General features: G+C 53.7%; 1 protein-coding gene across 5 annotated transcripts in view; it reads left to right on the forward strand.

Moving 5' to 3' along the window:
- SIPA1L3 (signal induced proliferation associated 1 like 3) overlaps positions 1-19,731 on the forward strand; it is a 253,345-nt gene that overhangs the window by 223,502 nt on the left and 10,112 nt on the right. For 3 of the 5 annotated variants that reach the window (XM_086352265.1, XM_086352269.1, XM_086352267.1), the window contains 3 exons: positions 971-1,192; positions 14,916-15,081; positions 15,871-16,117. In XM_086352265.1, coding sequence (XP_086208391.1) covers positions 971-1,192; positions 14,916-15,081; positions 15,871-16,117 — 635 coding nt within the window. The remainder of the gene's footprint in view (positions 1-970; positions 1,193-14,915; positions 15,082-15,870; positions 16,118-19,731) is intronic. The other 2 variants (XM_086352268.1, XM_086352270.1) reach the window with 1 other exon arrangement.

The following is a 19,731-nucleotide window of genomic DNA, read 5'->3' on the forward strand; positions in this document are numbered from 1 at the left end:
ACTCCAAGGACATTAATTTTCCCATTAAAGACCTCTTACTTGAAGTGGAATTAGAATTTTATTTTAAAGTTTTAAAAGCTGATTTGCTTCAGTGGGGTCAGCAATTGGGTCCCCAAGAGTTGGGTCCTAATTAACCACATGAGGTTCATTGTAGCATTAACTCCACAGGAATCCAGCATTTGGAATATCGAGCTGTGGTTTTAGATTAGATCAACTGGAATGGTGTCTGATGTATATTAGTGCTCAAAAAGTCTTTGAGTGAAGATATTATGTGGCAAGGCATAAGTTTAACAAAAATAAGTTACAGAACAATTTATTAGCACGGTCTCAGTTATACGAAAACATAATTCTCGCACCCTTCAAAAAAAAGGCTCCTGTTTTCCAGTTGTATACACGTTTTTCTTTTTGTCTGTTTTTCTTTTTCTTTCTTCTTCTTTTTTTTTTTTTTAAGCCATACTGTGCTGCTTGTGGGATTTTAGTTCCCTGGCCAGGGATCGAACCCAGGCCCCCAGCAGTGAAAGTGAGTCCTCACCACGGACCACCAGGGAATTCCCAACATGTATGTTTTAACCATAGGAAAGGGTTAGGAAAGAAATATAGCAAACTGTAAACCGTGGTTACCTCCAGAGATGGGTCGGCGGGCCCCCCACCTCCAGCTGTGTAGGTTGTGCTCAGGATACAAGGAATCTCCAGGGGGGTGGGCAATCATCTGCCCACAGAGGGTGACTTTTTTAGATACCCATAGAGGTATCAACTGTGCTAGGAGGACATCGCTGGGAGGGGATGGGGGCTGTGAAGGGAGCATTACCTTTTCTCCACGTAGACATCTATGTATAAGAATTTTCGCGGCAGGATCTCTCCTGTGTGAATGAACTTCTTTATTGTTTGTTTCCCAAGAGTAAACTTAAACAGATAGACTTTTCGAAACGTGCGACGGAGTTATTTTACTTTTCGAATTTTTACATTGCAGCGATATGAGCTCAAGGGCCGGCTACCCCGCTCAGGTTCACAAGACAGCCAGCACCGAGACCCCGCGGCCCTCACAGCTGGCCCAGGCCAGCGCCTTCCAGCTCTCCACCTCTGTCCCCAAGTCCTTCTTTTCCAAGCAGCCCGTGCGCAGCAAGCACCCCACGGGGTGGAAGAGGACAGACGAGCCCCCTCCACGGCCACTCCCCTTCACTGACCCAAAGAAGTAAGTGCCTGGGCACCTGGTGAGGCACCCCCAGAGCCAAGCTTGGCATCTCGGGGCAGGGGGGAGGGTGACCCCTCGCTCCCTCATCTGTCAGTCACCATGCCCGTCTACACACTGGGAATACAACCACGCACAGGCCGACAGGGCCCCTGCCCTCCAGGGGGCCGTGCTGGTTGGGGAACGGACAGCAAATAGGGTGACTAAGAAAAGTGTGCGGAGTCAAATGGTGGCAAGCCTTGTGACACATCTGGATGAAGAACGTTCCAGGCAGAGGGAACAGCAACTGACAGACCCTAAGGCAGGAGCAGGCTTGGTCTGTCGGGGGAAGGCCAGTGTGGCTGGGACCATGTGAGCACGTGAGGTCAGAGAGGCAGTGAGCACAGATCGTGGAGGGTTCTGTAGGCCCCAGGTAAGGGCCTGGGCGTCTGCTGTAATTCAGGGGGAATCGAAGAAGGGTCTGGAACAGAGGGGGACAGACCTAAGTTGAGTATTCACAGGGCCTCTGTGGCTGCATGTGGAGCATGGTCTGCAAGGGATCAGGAGACAGGGGGCGCTGGTGTGATGGTCCAGGCAGGACACAAGAGGCCTGGGGTGGGATGGAGGCTGAGGGGGAAGAAGGAGGCAGCTTTGGGATAGATTCTCTGAAACGGGAGTCAGCAGGTTCCACTGGCAGATCGGATGTGGTGTGAGAGGAAGAGCAAGGTGGAAGGTGATACCAGGTCTTTCAGCCTGGAGGATGGGCAGACTCTTCTTGAGCTGAGATGGGGACTGAGTGGGGAGTGGGCTCAGGGCTGGAACTGTAGAGTGAACTGTAAACCGTGGTTCCCTCCGAGTAGGGAGCTCCAGAGCTCAGGCCTGGACGGGCTTACCCTTTTTTATTTTTCTGCTGCACTGGGTCTTGGTTGCTGCACGAGGGCTTTCTCCAGTTGCAGTGAGCAGGGGCTACTCTTGTTGCGGTGCACAGGCTTCTCATTTGGGTGGCCTCCCTTGCTGGAGCACAGGCTCTGTGCACGTGGGCTTCAGTAGTTGCAGCTTGCAGGCTCTATAGAGTACAGGCTCAGTAACCCTGAGTCATGTGGGAACTTCCCAGACCAGGGATCAAATCAGTATCCCCGTCATTGGCAGGCAGACTCTTAGCCACTGGACCACCAGGGAAGCCCACAGACGGATTACTGTTGTGATGTGCAATAGACACGGAGGAGGCAGTTGGGTAAGGAGTCTGGAACTCTGGGAAGAGGTCAGGGTGGAGAGAATGGGACTATTGTTAACATAAAGGCTGGAGAGGAGGGGGATGTAGGCCTCCACCTGAGATCCCTAAGTGTTCATACAAGGAGGAGGAGCCAGTGAAGGGGGAGCCCAGACAAATGTGGGGTCTGAGAGCCCAGGGGTGACAACTGGGAGCAGTCAGGGAACTGAGAAGGGGGTTGAGCCTCCCAGAGGTGACTGGAGGTGCCAGAGAGAAGCCAGGGCAGAACAGGAGGCAGCTGGTTTGGGCCATTGTGCTCTGAAACCAAAAAGAAGAGAGGAGTGGTCAGTTAAAAACCAGTTCTTTGAATTTGGAGGTTTTATTTATCTTAATTTATCTGCACTGCTCAGCACGTGGGATCTTAGTTCCCCAACCTGGGATCGAACCCATGCCCCCTGCATTGAAAGTGCGGAGTCTTAACCACTGGACTACCAGGGAAGTGCCGATTTTTGAAGTTAGAGTACAGTGGTACTGAAAATTTATCCAGTACTCACCACATGCCAGTTTTGGTGCTGAGCTCTAGTCCATGAATTGATTCACTGAATCCACCTCAACAACTCTTCCATGAGTTGTTCAGTCATTCATTTCCGACTCTGCAACCCCATGGACTGCAGCACGCCAGGCTTCACCATCTCGTGGAGTCTGCTCAAACTCATGTGCATTGAGTCGGTGATGCCATCCAAACATCTCATCCTCTGTCACCTCCTTCTCATCCTGCCCTCAATCTTTCCGAGCATCAGGGTCTTTTCCAGTGAGTTGGCTATTCTCATCTGGCAGCCAGAGTATCAGAGTTTCAGCTTCAGCATCAGTCCTTCCAGTGAATATTCAGAGTTGATTTCCTTTAGGATTGACTGGTTTGATCTCCTTGCAGTCCACGGGACCCTCAAGAGTCTTCTCCAGCACAACAGTTGGAAAGCATCATCACGTTCTTTGGCTCTCAGCCTTCTTTATGGTCCAACTCTCACGTCCGTACATGACTACTAGAAAAATCATTGCTAGTGATTTTTGACTAGACGGACCTTTGTTGGCAAAGTGATGTCTTTGCTGTTTAATATGCTGTCTAGGTTTGTCATAGGTTTTCTTCCAAGGAGCCGGCATCTTTTAATTTCATGGCTGCAGCCACCATCCCCGGTGCTCCATGAAGCAGACCTGTCATTTGCTCAGCTTTACTGCTGAGGCCCAGAGGCTCATAGCTGGGAAGGGGTGGAGCTTGGGTCAGAACCCAGAAAGCCACGGCTCCTCTTCAGGTGAGGGGCCTGCCCTCCTCCGTTCTGTTCTCTGTAACATCCTCTCTCATGACCTGGAGGGGGCCATTCAGATGTGTGGTGACACAGAGCTCATAAGGAGAGAGCTGTCAGGAGACAGAAACAGGATCCCTGGAGAGGTGGGTGAGCGAGCAAGTGGAGAATCCAGTTCACGCTGCTTGCTGACAGCCAGGGGCCACTCTGCAAACTAGATTTTGATCCTCCCCTCCCCTGACTAAAACCTCCAGCGACTTGCCCCGCTCCCAGGACTAATGACAAAGGCGCTCCTTTCCTGAGCGCATGTATCATACCAGGCACTAGCGCACCATGCGCTTTGCCCAGACTCCCACCTGGACCCTGCACGACACGCCCGTCACCCCTCTGCCCTCATCTCCCACACTGCCCCAGGCTTGCTCCACTCCACCCACCCGGCCTCTCCCGGCTCCTCGGTCTTGAGTCCCACCAAGTGCAGGCCGACCTCAGGGCCTCTGCAGTGGCTGTCACCAGTTCCCAGAATGCTCTTCCTCCACGTCTTGTGGCCGAGGTGGGATTCCGGAGCTTGGTCTGGTGCCACCTCCTCATTCGGGTCTCCCCAGCCTTCTGTCCCCTCTGCCGTCACTCCATCCCTGGTCTCTGTTCCATGGCCCATTCCTCCACTGGAAAGCAGGTGACAATCTTGGTCACAGGACAGGTGTCAGCTGACACTGTGTGGGCACTCCCATCGGTGAATGGGATGTCTGAGCCTCACATCACACTCCATTCTCACTGTAACCCCATAAAATACGGTAAGGCCCTCATTTTTCAGGGTGCCAGAGGGTCCAGCCCTGCTGGCCCCACTCTGCTCCTCCATGGGAGCGGCCGCCCTGGCCTTCCCAGCACGTGTGCTGTCCCTTCTGCCTGGGAGCCCCCTGCCCCACCGACTCTGTCCTGCCCACCTGGAGTTTGCTCGGGCTGCCATAACAGAGCGCTGCAGATCGGGGGCTCAACAGCACAAGTGTCTTTACTTGGAGCTCTGGAGGCTGGAGCCAAGGTGGAAGCAGGGTTGGTTCCCTCTGTGGGCGGAAAGGAAGTGTGTGTACCACACCTCTCTCCCAGCTTCTGATTGATTGACCAGCAATCTGTGGGGTTTCTTGGCATGTAGATACATCTGGGTATGTGTGTCTGTGTCCACATCTCCTGTTTTTATAAGGACACCAGGGTCGATCTTAATTGGAGAAGGCAATGGCACCCCACTCCAGTACTCTTGCCTGGAAAATCCCATGGACAGAGGAGCCTGGTGGGCTGCAGTCCATGGGGTTGCACAGAGTCGGGCACGACTGAGCGACTTAGCAGCAGCAGCAGCAGTAGTTGCCTCATTTTACCTTGATTGGGCTTCCCTGGTGGCTCAGATGGTAGAGAATCTGCCTTCAATGCAGGAGACCTGGGTTTGATCCCTGAGTCAGAAAGATCCCCTAGAGAAGGGAATGGCAACCCACTCCAGTATTCATGCTTGAAGAATCCCATGGACAGAGGAGCTGGCAGGCAACACAGTCCATGGAGTCACAAAAAGTCAGACATGACTGAGCGAGTAACACTTTGACTTTACCTTCATTATCCCTGGAAAGACACCATTTCCATATCAGGCCAAATTCTGATATTTGGGACTTCAACATATCATTTGGAGGAGACCCATAACGCCAGCCCTCAGGTCTCACACAGACCTGCCATCCTCAAAGAAACTCTTCCAAGACCCACACCAGGTTCATCCGTCCCATGGACCCCACACTTCTTCCCCTGCTTGGCCTCTATCCAGAGCACATCACACAGTCATTTGCTAGAGATTCAGTTCTTCCCTGTCAACCAGTTGGACTAAAGGTACTGGGACAGCAGACCCACCTGAGCCCCATCCAGGACAAGGTATGTAGTAGGCGGTCAGAAAGTATACCTGGCAGACTTCCCTGGCGGTCCAGTGGTTAGGACTCCACGATTCCACTGCAGGGGCACAGGTTTGATCCCTGGTCAGGGAACTAAGATCCTACATGCCACCGTGGCGTGGCTGAGAAAATATATACCTGGAGAGGTGACAGCCAAAAACAAACAGCAGCCCCCCTTTTCCCACCATAAGATCCAAAGAAAGCTTTTTATGTATGTGAGTGCATGGCATAAAAATATGTAAACTAAATATATAAAATACCAGGGGACACAGAATAGTTTCGTGGTTTCTTATTAATTTGGTTACAGATAATTTTTAAAATCACGTGCTCTAAGTAACATGTTAACTTAGAATTAATGCTTTTGTCCACATACTTTTAAGAAAGCTGCTTTATTCAAAATCTCCCCGAGCATTTTGGAAATGTCTTTGTCATTGTTAGAGACACTTCTGAGTCACCTAACCTAGTTTTCCAGAAAACATTGTCTTTACTTCCAGCTAAAGTATTTGAGGCTAAACATGTTTTGTTTTTTTTTTAATCTGTGTATAATTCTGTTGCTGAAATTTTATACCAAGGCATGAGAACTCATTTGCATAACTTATTTACCTGCTTTTACTGATACCTCCCCTGCCAAGTGGGCTTCCCCAGTGGTGCAGTGGTAAAGAATCTGCCAGTGTAAGAGACGCAGATTCAATCCCTGGGCCAGGTAGATCCCCTGGAGGAGGAAATGGCAACCCCCTCCAGTGTTCTTGCCTGGAGAATCCCCATGGACAGAGGAGCCTGGTGGGCTACAGTCCATGGGGTCAAAAAGAGTCGGACACGACTGAGCGACTAAGCACACACATACACACACACCCCTGCCAAGTATTGTCATAAGCCCTTTACCTTTTTTAACTCATTTAACCTTCACTACGAACAGTGAGTTGTAGGACTTTGTATCCCATTTTCCAGGTAAGAAAAATTGAGGTACAGAATGGTTAAGTCACTTGCCCAAATTCACTCTGTTAGTTAAGGTTAGTCATTGCAGGTGTCATGGTTGTACAGAGACAACCACATATTTCTTTTAATATTTATCTTTATGTACTTATTTGGCTACCCTGGGCCTTAATGGCAGCATGCAGAACCTTTGATTTTTATTGTGCATGCGGAATCTTTGGTTGCCACATGTGGGACCTTAGTTCCCTGACCAAGGATCGAACCCAGGCCTTCTGCATTGGGAACTCAGAGTCTTAGCCATTGGACCACCAGGGAAGTCCCATAGGTCACCCCTAATATGAGTGTGTCCCCAAAGGAGTAATCACCAAATCTGCCTCCTTTCTCACTGATTCTGGTCAGGGACCTCTGACCTATCCCCAGAGTGCTATAAATGGCTGCAGCCAGCACAGGGGTGCTGTCTTTCAGCCAGACTGTGTGGATGGGGCTTTACAGATCCCCCAGGTCCTCCCGGTGACCCTATTTCTAGAGGAGGAAACTGATGCACAGTTAAAAGTGCATAGCCTGGGTCACCCAACTGGAAGTGGCAGAGCTGGGATTCATACCTAGAAAGAGAACTGGCAGGGTATCTCATCATGGGAAAGACTCAGACAAGGCTCGCATCCAAGGCCAGACTCGCGCCTTCTGATGACTGCTGACTTCTCGGAGGAAACAGTCGCCTATTTGGGGGCACATGCTCCATTGCACGAAAAGCGGAGTGAGCTGGTGAAGGACAGAGGAGCTGTACTCTGAGGGGACCCAGGGCACTGAGGTGGAAGCCCCCCACCCCCCGCAACCAGCCCCTCTGCTGCAGGCCCCAGTCAGCCCTGCAGCTCTGCCTCAGGAGAGGGCCGAACAGCCCCATTTTGACTGCTTTGTCACAGGACGCTGAACTCACCGGCCTGCCTTCTCCCCACCATGAGAGCAGCACGGCGTGGGGGTCGGGAAGGACTCCCTCATTGGCCGCTCACCCCTCCGTCACTCAGTTTTTCTCTCTTTAAACTGGCATGACATCCTCCCCACCTCCCAGCTGTGAGGACTTCCTGAGGTAACTCCTGGGAGGACCCCAGCACGAAGGTTGAGCTGCACAGGGCTGAGCAGGAGAGGGGGTGACCAGGGTGGCCAGGCTGGGGCCCCCAGAGCAGGAGACAGAACCCGTGGTCATCAGCGCCCCCTTCCTCAGCCATCCAGGGCACCTCCTCCCCGCCAGGCTGGTCTCAGCCCAACTGAAAGGCTGGCGTGTGGTGGCCCTGCCGGCCCTGGTCCCTGCAGACAAGGCCTGGTGAGGAGGAGGCAGGCATGCCCTAGGGAATAGCCTGCTTATTGCTTACAGTGGAGCAGTGGTTGTGGCGGGTGATCCCCCAGGTCACATCTCAGGACCCAGGCTCCAAATGTCCTCATCCATAAGAAGGGCAGTCTTGGGACTTCCCTGGTGGTCCATTGGTGAGGACTCCCACTTCAACTGCAGGGGGCATGGGTTCAATCCCTCTTCTGGGAACTAAGATCCCATATACTGCATGGCGTCACCAAAAAGTGGGGGAAAAAATGAGCAGGCTGGGGCCTGAGAGGGAGCGCGTGCTCAGGGGGCGAGCTTTGCTGCAGCTGCCGTTACTGCCACCGCAGTCAGGGGCAGTCCCCTGAGTCAAGCCCAGGACCCGACTCTGCGGTCACTGTGTCAGAAGCTCTCAGGGTATCAGTGCTCTTGCCGGTAAAGCGAGGCGATGGAAGTGATGGCCATAGGGAAGGAACATAGCCCCGTGAGACACCCCAGCCCCAGAGTGGGGGCACACCCCCCCAGAGCCTCTGTCACTGCGCCCAGGCACACTGAGCACTGCGTTCATTCATCAAGAGCGAGTCTCAGGCGGCTCAGAGCACGGGGCAGATGTGGCTTCCGCGCATCCTCCACTCACCGTGTCTCAGTCCCCAGCCTCTAAAGGGGAGGACAGGGGTGTCTCCCTCCCCAAGGCGGCACAAGGAGTCAGCGAGGCCTCGGAAAGGGCCGCTCAGCATTGGCATTAGCATCTAGCGGTTTCCTCGAGTTTAGGGGCCCTGGGTGCAGCTCAGCACAGCCACGGAAGCAGCAGCATCCCCACCCCACAGCAGGGTCGACCCCCACCCCCACCCGCCTCTCCCAGCCAGCCTTCCAGGAAAATCGGCCTGCCGCCCAAAGCGCAGACTCGATGAGTGTCCTCGCCAGCGAGGCTGGCAGAACCCCCAGCTCAGGCAGGCCAACCGACAGTGGTGCTAATTAGCTTAATTAACCCAGCCCCAAGGGAGCTGCCCGGGTTGGAGGCCAGAGCTCCCAGTCATCTGGGATCAGGCCCAGCCAAGTCAGAGCCTTTGGTCGCCTTCCACTCCTGGCCCAGCCATCACGGGAAAAAGAAGTTGCTGTTGTCCCGCTCCTAACTACAGGGCCTTCTTTGTCATTTTTCTGTCTCCCTCTTTCTTTTCTAACGTGAGTGGTTTAATTCCCCAGTGTGGCAAATGCAAGTTCAAACAACCCGGGCAAATTAGGGACTCTGTCCAAGGCTGTCAGTCAGAACTTTGAGAGAGGGTACCTCCTCCTGGGTGTTTTCTTCATTTGTGTGTTCGATGGTAAAACACGCAGAGGATAAAAACCAAACTAGTTCAAAAGGGTATGCCGTGAAAACCAGGCCTCACTCCCTTCCCTGGCCCCCAGCCATCTAGCTCCCCTCCCCAGAGCAACCATTGTTTCATTTCTTGTCCATCCTTACAGAAATGTTCTGAACACGACTGAGCACACGTGAGTGTGTGTGTTTCCTTCCCGCCCCCCGCTTTTTTTTATCCATGGGGTCACCTCCTGTCTGTGCTGCAGCCTCTTTGACTTGCTCTTTTCTCAGCTTGGCGACAGCTCCATATTAGACAGAACACAGAAGGTGATCTCATTCTTTTTAACAATCAGAGTCGAGTCCATTTTATCCTCAGAGGTCATTAGATTTAAACATTTATAAAGGCCAAAGATCTTGAGAAGGAGGAAAAAGATCAGAGGTGCACAAACCCAGTTTTTTGTTTTTTTTTTTTTCTTTTAACCTGGAATGAATGCCATCTTAAATTATTGCTTAGAATTTTCAGTTTAGACAATACATTAGGAAATCCTCCCAGAAGAAAGAGTGTGTGGACAAAAATGATGAGTTTGACTCTCCAAACTGAATTTCATCATATTTTATTCCTTTTAGACATGTCATAGCTGCCCACTAACAGTGTCAGGCCATGTGGAACTTGCAGTGTATAGATAGATGTGGAGCTGAGGGTCGGAAAGAAGGTTCTAGCAGGATTTCTTCCAGGAAGCCAGCCCTCCGCTGGAGAATCAAGAGAGCCCCACTCAAGTCCTAGGGGTCCTGAGAGCGGGGAAGATAGTTTCAGCAAATGAACCCAAATAGAGCAAGTAAGGAATGCTTGTGTTCTCCTGGCTTGACTTTTTAAAGTATCTCTATCCTTTTATTTATTTATTTTTGTTGGCTGTGCTCGGTCTTCATTGCTGTGCACTGGCTTTCTCTAGTTGCAGCAAGAAGGGGCTACTCTCTACTTGCGGTGCGAGGGCTTCTCATTGTGGTGGCTTCTCTTACTGCAAGCATGGGCTCTGGGGTGCGTGGGCCTCAGCAATTGTGGTACACAGGCTTAGTTGCTCCATGGCATGTGGGATCTTCCCAGACCAGGGAGAAAACCCATGTCCACAGCATTGGCAGACAGATTCTTAAACACTGGACCACCAGGGAAGTCCTCTATACTTTCTCCTGGTTTATGGAAATCATTTAAGCTTGCTGGGAAAGGAAGGGAGAGCAGAAGGGAGGTTGGAAAGAAGGAAGGAGATGGGTAGGGAGGTCAGCTGATGGGTTGGAAGGAAGGTCAGTTCTGTGTGATACACAGTTAATAACTCAGTCGGTGTGCCTGCTGGCCTCATCCCCACCCTGGACATAAACACAAGACTGCAGGTGAGGTGGGAGGAGTGGGACCCCAAAACAGTTACACAGGATGAATCACTGGGAGATGAAGACAGTGAAGAAGTAGCACAGGAGAGTGTGAGGTAGCTCACCTGGGCTGGGAGGCAGCCACAAAAGGTGGAGTGTCAGGGAAGGCCTCTCTGAGGGGGTGACATTTGAGTGAAGCTGGGTGGATGAGAAGCTGCCATTTGCGGGGAATGCTGGGGAGGTTGCTCTGGGCAGACAGAACAGCCGGTGCAAAGGCCCTGAGGCAGGGACTTCCCTGGCGTGTTTCAGGAACCTTGGGAAGCCTGTATGGGAGGAGGTGAGGGCTGAGGCAGGGTAGAACAGATTGTTTTGGACCTGGTGGGCTGTGGCAAGGAATGTTTTTAGAAAGAGAATCCCTCCCACATATCCACCTTAGGAGCTGAGAGTTTAGTAAACTTGAATATACCACGCTAAGCTGTGTGTGGCTTTCCTGGTGGCTCAGACAGTAAAGATTCTGCCTGCAATGCGGGAAGTCCTGGGTTTGATCCCTGGATTGGGAAGATCCCCTGGAGAAGGGCACGGCAACCCACTCTAGTATTCTCGCCTGGAGAATTCCATGGACCGAGGAGCCTGGCAGGCTACAGGCTATGGGATCACAGAGTTGGACACAACTGAGTGACTGAGCACAGCACAGCATAAGCTGTGTGTGAGTTTTGTTTCCTAAAAATGCTTTCACACCATACATACCACTTTTTTTTTTAATATTGATTTGGCTGCACCAGGTCTTAGTTGTGGCACACAGGATCTTTAGTTGTGGCATGCAAACTCTCAGTTGCCACATGTGGGATCTAGTTCCCTGACCAGGGATCAAACCTGGGCCCCTGCATTGGGAGTGTGGAGGCTTAGGCACTGAACCACCAGGAAAGTCCCCATAACTTGTTTACTCCCATGACGTATCTGAGCAAACCTCTTCCCACGTCATGTGGACCAAGTTCTCTTGTCTTCAGCAGCTGGAGGGGATTGTTCTGGGGTGCTGCTGGCCCTCCCTGCGGGGCCTCACCCTGCCACTGCTGGCCGGTGCTGTTTCCTCCCTAGTCAGGACTTCACAAAGCGTCCCCGCACACCTGGCACCTTAAAGGGGACACTCCCAGATGTAGAACTCCTAGGGTGGAGAGAGTGCACGGTTTTACATTTTCAGCAGGTCATTTTACACCCTTCCCAGAGGGGAGCCTCATGGGCAGCGCCCCTTGTGCAGGGGATTCTGGGAAATGGCAAAATCAAAAGGGAAGCGGCAAGGGTGAGGCCCTTTTGAGCTCCCAGGGGAATGGCATGTACTCTGGGGTGTGTGTATGTGTCTTTCTTGCTTTTGTCTGTTTCTCTCTTTTGGATAGAAAGCTTTTCGTTTGCCCAGAAAGCATACTTGCCTAAAAATGACGGAGCCAGAATTACCCTAGCCCTGGAATTCTCATTTGAGAAGGAATACGACCTAACAAGAAAAAAAAAACTTAACCACCCTCTCTTCCTTCCTTTGTTGAAACCCCAAGGCTGGCAGCTGAGAAAATAAGAGAAAAAATAAAAAACATAGACTTCAGTACCCTCAGGAGCCCAAGATATCTTATTTCTTCCTGAGTTCAAAGACTCGTTTCTTTTTCTTTCTTGAGTTACACAATGATGAAGTCTGGGTGTCAGCTCTTTTTAAACTAGTTTTTATTATTATTTTTGTCATAATACATGATGATAGCAAAATAAATTCAACCAGTTAAGAAGGGTGTTTTTATCAGATGAAAAGTGAAAGTCTCATTTTTCCACCTTCTAATATGACTCCTACTTCCCAGAAGTAATCATTGTTCATAATTTCTTCCAGGATTTATTTTTTAATGTATAAAAGCTTTTTAAAAAATATTTATTAATTTATTTGGCTGTGTCTGGTCTTAGCACGTGGGATCTTTGTTGGGGCATGTGAGCTTCTCCAGTTGGGGTGCCTGTGTTTCTCTTTAGTTATGGTTCCTGGGTTCAGTTGCCCTGCAGCATATGGGAATCTTAGTTCCCCGACCAGTAATTGAACCCACGTCCCCTGCATGGGAAGGTGGATATTTAACCATGGGACCACCAGGAAAGTCCCTATAAAAGCATATTATTGCACCCAATGTGATTATGTTTCACATACTATACATCTTTCATACACCATCTCTTTGGTAGAAACGTGACAGCCAAGCACTGTCGTGATGCCTGTGGGCGCTGCAGCCCGGTGGCCTGGACTGGAATCCTAACTCCTCTGCTCCCAGGCTGTGTGACTGTGGACAGTTACTTTAACCTCTCTGTATCTCAGTTTCCCACCTGTAAAGTGGAGATGCCAATTAACAGTGGCTCCCAGGGAGGGCTGCTCTGTAGATGTCACAGGTTAGCTCACATGGAGCCCTCAGACTGGTAGATAGCACCCGGCTCTGTGCTTCTGTTGGCTGTCATTATTTCTTTCCTGGGGGGAGAGGGTGGCAACACCTCAGATGAGGGATCCAGTGTTGGCTGGAAAAGTAGGACCTGATCCCAAAGGCTGGGCCAGACTCAGAAGGCAAGAGGAGACTGCAGGGGAAGTCCCAGGAGTGGAGGACAGAGAGCCCCCAGGAGCCAGCCTGGGCCAGGGAGCTGGGGTGACAGCCTGTGGTGCCTGCAGAATGGGATGGAGCAATAGGAGGGGACTGTGTGCAGCTCAGGGTGCCCAGCACCTCCAGAGAAACGGTCAGAAGAGCAGCTCTCATCTCCCCAGCGTCCGCCTGGTGAGGTGCTGGCCAGGCAGTTTGCAGCAAATTCCAAAATGTAGTAAGGTCACTGTGTTTTCCTGCAAACCAAGGATCAGAGAGGTGGTGTGACTTGCCCAGGGTCCCACAGCAGGAACAGGCAGTCTAGACTCAGAGCCAGACCTGTCTGCCCACCAGGGCTCCTGCTCTTAACCCCAGACTGTGCCTCAGTGACTTTTAGATCATAGAGTCTTCTGGAAGGCAGCCCTGGGTCAGCTTTGGGAATGCTAAAGAAGAGTGTGGTGATCAGAGTGACCTGGCTCACAAATCAGCTTCTGAAACAAGATTGGAAGTTGTTCAGTCATGTCCGACTCTTTGTGACCCCGTGAACTATATAGTCCATGGAATTCTCCAGGCCACAACACTGGAGTGGGTAGCTGTTCCCCTCTCCAAGGGCTCTTCCTAACCCAGAGGTCAAATGCAGGTCTCTCGCATTGCGGGAGGATTCTTTACCAGCTGAGCCACCAGGAAGCCCAACGAAAATGGGAGACCCAGTAGAAAAGCCAAATAGTAGCAGTCAGAGGCTGCTCCAAGCCCTTGTGCCTCGTCTTCTGGGTCCTCCCAGCCACCCTGTGATGCGTGAGCCCACCCCACGTGATGGAAAGCAGAGTGAGGGGGATCTGGTGCCAGGCCCTGGAGCGCCCAGGCCAGAGGTCTGCTGTCTGTGGCCCAGCCCTGGCCCAAAGGGACCGGTCCCCCAGGGGAGTCTAACTCTGTGGGACCCTCTCCCTCTTCTGTGGCTGGAGTCCCTGCTCCACACCATCCCTGTTTTCCACCTGAACAACTCTGGAGTTTCCTGTTTCCTTGTTGCCATGAGGGTGATGTCTCTGTCCACAACTCTTCTAAAGCACAAATCAGGACCAGTCACTCAACAGCTCAGACTCTCCAGATACAATCCTGAGACCCCTCTGTGGCTCATAAGTTCCTGAACACCTGCCCCAGCCCCTCCCAGGCCTCCCCTCCTCCCCCTCACCGTCTTGCCCCCTACGCCTCTGTAAACTCACCAGGCTTGTTCACACGCCTCAGCCCAACACTCGCTGATCCCTCTATCTGGCATCCTCTTCTACCAGCAGATTCCTGCCTTCTTCCCTTTCTGCTCAGATGTCATCCCCTTAGAAAAGCCTGCCTTGGGGCTTCCCTGGTGGTCCAGTGGTTGAGACTCCATGCTTCCAGTGTAGGGGGCACGGGTTTGATCCCTGAGCAGGGAACTAAGATCTCCGTGCCATGTGGCACTGCCAAAAGATGACAAGAAAACCCAGCCTCCATCCCCAGAGACCCCTATCCTTTTACCCAGCTTTATTTCTCTTCAGAATACCTCTCTCCACCTCGCACTGTGGGGTCTCCCGCTCATTTATTCACGGTCAGTCTCTGACGGGTCTGCTCCACGTTCACTGCTGTATTCCCGCTGCTGAGCACACACACGGCACAGAGTGGGTTTCCAGGACACATCTGGGGGGTGGGCAAGTGGAGAGGATAACCCAGGTCTCATCTCTGCCCATCTTCACCGGGTGACGTGAGGACGCCGTGGTCGCTCATCCAGTGGCGGTTGGCTCCCTGGGGTCAGAATGGCTTTGAGAAGTGACTCAAGCCTCCCAAGACCCTTCTGACTGTGACCTTCTCCTTCCAGGCAGGTAGACAGCAGCACGAAAAACGTCTTCGGGCAGCCGCGGTTGAGGGCCTCCCTCCGAGACCTCCGCTCCCCACGGAAGAACTACAAGTCCACCATCGAAGATGACCTAAAGAAACTCATCATCATGGACAACCTGGCGCCCGAGCAGGAGAGAGAGACAGGCGTACGTAGAGGCTGCCCTCACCAGGCACACACCCATGCTCCTGTGCATGCAATCAGACAGGCAGAGGGAGGCGGGGCTGGGCCAGGGCGGCTCCCTGCACTCGCTCCAGCCTCTTCCTGCCCGCGGCACCTACCAGCCTATTGGAGTGTGCGTGTGCCCCTGCAGCCAGGAGTCAGGATGTCACGTTGGTCAGGGATAGGATCACAGTGTGAGCCAGCCTGGCAGGCTCGCTGGGGCTTTATACCCACTGGACCGCTCTCATATCCTTTTCCCTGAGCGCAGGGTGGAAGCAGCACCTGCCTGCCCAGACCACAGGACCAGGAATGGAGGGGAGTGCTCAGGGGGCACTTGGGCTCCTGTGACCCAGAGGTGGGGGAGGCCAAAACAGCAGGCGTTCTCTGTCCCTCTCGTCTCTGCCTCCCCTGGTGGGCCAGGCGCTTGGGCAGGTGCACTCTTGTTGGGACCTGGGTGGCCCCAGTCTCTGCAGGGTTTCCCTCCCACCAGCTCTGGGGGGAGCCAGCACTCGTCCCAGGTGGTCCCCACCAACACCTGGGTCTCCTGCTCTAGCTGAGGTAACCCCACCTTCCCTACCTCCCCTGGAGCTGGAGAGTGGGGTCGGCCCTCCAGACCCAAGTGGGCTGCAAAGAGGGGAGGAGGAATCCTCAGAGAGAAGTGGGGTACTTTGGGCAGAAATGGATGCTGGGTGGGTGAGGACTGCAGATGGTGGGGAAGAAGCATCCGAGGGCAGTAACCATGGGCCTGGCCGTGACCACACCCCTGTCCTGGCAGCAGTCTCCACAGAAGAGCCTGCAGCGGACGCTGTCAGATGAGAGTCTGTGCAGTGGGCGTCGGGAGCCCAGCTTCGCCAACCCTGCCGGCCTGGAGCCGGGCCTGCCCAGCGACGTGCTCTTCACCAGCACCTGCGCCTTCCCCTCCAGCACGCTGCCCGCCCGCCGCCAACACCAGCACCCCCACCCACCTGGCGGCCCTGGCCCTGTCCCCACCACCGCTAGCAACAGCTTCCCCGAGAAGAAATGTGAGCCCGGGAACCTGGAGGCTGGTTGTGGGTGGAGGGAGCAGGAGGGCATGAGCATGTGGATCACCTCGAGGTCAAAGGCCATGGGTCATCAGTGTCAAAGTCAGGTGAGGGTGGGAACTGAAGTACATGGGAGCGTCCGGGGACCGCAGTGGTTCAGCACATTGGGTGTCACCCTCAGAGCAAGGAATTGTTGGCCAAGCATCAGTCACCTAGGAATGGGGGGCCCCCAAGGATTGAGGTCATCTGAGACCAGAGAGAGGGCATTAGTCTCTCTAGGTGTCTCCAGACTGGAAGCTCATTACTAGGGCCTTGAGGATCAGGGTTTCCATTATATGTGCCCCTTCCCCAGCTCCCTGTTGCAGCACCAAACAGATTACCTCATGAATTTTTTTTTAATATTTATTTTTATTTATGTATTTATTTGGGTGCTCTGGGTCTTAGTTGCAGCATGCAGGATCTTTAGTTACAGCCTGTAAACTCTTAGTTGTGGCATTTGGGCTCTAGTTCCCTGACCAGGGATCAAACCTGAGCCCCCTGCATTGGGAGCACAGAGTCTCAACCACTGGGCCACCATGGAGGTTCCTGTCTTCACATACATGACTTCCTCCAGGCCTGCCAGCTCTCAGCAGGAGGGGATACAGTGGTGTGACCACCATCAGCAAATATTTACTGAAGGAAGTGCTATGTGCACGGTTGCGCGCTGGCTGGGGTGAGCTGTCCTTCAGTCCGCACTGTAACCCTCTATCCGCAACCTCAGAGGCTCTGAGACCAGAAGGCAGGGCAGAAGTCTGGGCCAGGCGCCCCCGGCAGTGCTCGACCTAGACGGATATACGGCTGTTCATGGCCCTTCTTCACCCCACTCGGCATGAAGCGTCTGTTGCTGAGTTGAGGAACACGGGTGTGTTGAATGGGGGCCGCTGCCAACCTTTCTGGGTGTATGTGCATGTATAGAGTATGTCATTACTTTGTCAGATCGCCACAAACTTTGACTTCAGAGATGTGCCCACCCCAGGTTTCAGCTGAGGGACTGTGCCCTGTAGCATCTGATGGAGCCCTTTTGTACACCACAGAGGGTGGGATGGAGGCTCAGGGACTTTTTTTTGAGGGCTTCTGTCTCCCCCCTTAAAATTCTTCCACAGCTTCTCATTGACCTCGTATCTGGGTCCGTAGACCTTGCCCTGGTATTCTGGGGCTCCACCCTAGGGCCCTTCCTCAGCACCTCCGTGAGAACCCCCTGGCCCACTCTCTCCTCGGGGTATTCCAAGTGACTCCCCCTGCCCGCCATGCTGCTCTCCCAGCCCCGTGCTGGCCCTGACTCCCGCTTCCCCTTTAGGGCTTCGCTCAGATCTGGCTCTTTGCTGGAGTCTCCCAGAAGCCCCAGGCTGGATCCTCCCTCCCAGTTTAAACTCCAGAGCCCCTGTTCTGCCCCTCCGTTGCCTTCTTCCCACTGTCTCCAGCCCCTGGTCTGGGCCAGGCTCTGCTGTAGGCTCTGGGCACCCAGCAGTGGGGGGCACACAGCACCTCTGCCCTGGTGGCACTGAGCTTCCCGGCGGTTTCTCTTGCTTCCCTGATCTTCACTCTGTGTCTCCTTCATCAGCCTCTCGCCTCCACTGCCCTGTCTGTGCCAAAGGCAGGGCCTGGCACGAGGAGGCATTTGACACATGGTGAGAAGGCAAGAGACGGGCCAGGGCAGGAGGGTGCACAGAGATCACAGACAGACAGACAGACAGAGCGCCTGCCTGGCTCTACCTGTACTTTAAGTTGTGTCAAAGATGCTGCCTCCTCCAGGAAGTCCTCTCCCTAACCAGGCTGAGTCAGGCAGCTCCTCTGGGCACCCCTTGCCCCGGCTCCCTCCCGTCCCGTCATGCTGTCTCAGCCTTGTGTTTCCCCATCACAGCCCCTCTCTCTCCCGGTGGTCACTGTGTGGGAATGAGTCTGTCTCCCCCGCTGGACTGGAGACTCCCTAAGAGCAGGGCCCAGGGTTGTTTGGGTCCTTACAGTGACCGCAGCCCAGGGCCCTCTCTCTCATGAAATACACACACACACACACACACACACACACACACACACACACATATCCTTCTCTGTGCCCATCTGACTCTCCTGTCCTCCTGAACCTGAGAGTCCCATCTGGCTGGGGCCCCAGGCCTTTCCACATCTCCACGCCTGCTCGAGAGCCCTTCCCAAGCCACATCGGGGCTGAAGAGGGGCTGTCAGCCCGGTCCCAGGCTCCGCTGATGAAGAGCCCTCAAGGCCAAGGAGCCTCTCACGAGGCAGTGCCTAAGATGACTGGCGTGGCAGAGGCAGCTGCTCCCGCAGTCCCCACCTGCTCGGCTGTGAGACACTAGGAGGCTGGAAATGGGAGCGTGGGGATCGAGGACCTCCTTCAGCCTGCCTTCTCATCCATTCCCCTGAGCATTCATTCACTTGCCAACTAGCACCTCGCATCCTGAGAGCCGGGTGGCCCGAGATTGTGGTCAGGTCCTGACCTCACAGCTGTAACCTCCCTGTGCCTATAGAAAAAGCACCCACCTCAGTGAGTTAATCCGAGAATCAAGCTAGTACATGGAAAACACCAAACTCAGGGCCTGATATGCAGTAAGCGCTGAAAAACACTCTAGCTGTTGATGTATTTATTTGTCAGTGTTTTGTCGCCAGGAGAGAGCATTCTAACCTCTCATCAGTCAGGTTTTTGTTTCTGAACTAAGACATGAACAGGGAGCCTCTCAAGACCAATGCCGCATGGGGCTGGGTCAGCGTCAGGCCCCACATGTTAAAATCAGGTGCCCCCACCAGCGAGAGAGAGGGTGCAAGGCAGCTAGCTTCCTGCTCTGAGCCCCAGTCACCCGCTCTGTCACGCAGGGTCATAGTAGCTCTTCCCTCCTGGCTAATTTGGGGGAGTGGGGGCTAAGAGATGATCGCTGTAGTACCCGGTGTGGTGCCCGGCGAGAGGATGAGCCTGGGGTACATGGAGCAGGCCCAGCCTTTCTTGCCGGAGTCACCGCCTGACCTCCGTGCTTCACCGTCGCTCTCTGCCCTCCCCTGTAGGGTCTGTGAGGCCCCAGCGAGTCAGGGCCTAAGCCCCACAGGAGGCCTCCATCTTTGCAGCAGATGTCACCGTTGACACGCTGCTGGTGCCTTCCATCCCTTCCAGCACCCCGAGACTCTTTCTCTGCTTGTCATGTCATGCCTGAACCCACCAGGTCTCCCCACAGTGACCCTAAACCCCAGCCATACCCCAGAGCTCCACGATCTGTCTGCAGCCTGGCACTCTGCCCTCTGCTCCAGACGCACATGGTCTGCACGCCACCCACGGCTCCGTGCGGGTGTCTCAGGCATCTCACACTCACACCTCCAGAAGCCTCCCTTCTGGTCCCGCCCTCAGCCCTCCCAACTCAGTGCCAGCTCCCAGATCCTGAAGTCCTCCCAGAGGCCCCTCTGTCTCACACCCACGTCCACCCTCAGGGAATGCTTTTGGCCCCACCTGCCAGGCAGACCCAGGACCTTGTCCCTCCAGCCGTACTGGGTCCTGTCTGCCTTCATCTCCCTCCTGGACCGTCCCAGGAGCCTCCTCACAGCCTCCCTAATCCCCCCACACGAAGCTGGAGGGA

The sequence above is a fragment of the Bos grunniens genome, chromosome 18 (genome assembly GCF_055505025.1).
Source record: "Bos grunniens cultivar Pamir isolate PY7600 chromosome 18, Bosgru_T2T1.0, whole genome shotgun sequence".
Classification (NCBI taxonomy): domain Eukaryota; kingdom Metazoa; phylum Chordata; class Mammalia; order Artiodactyla; family Bovidae; genus Bos; species Bos grunniens.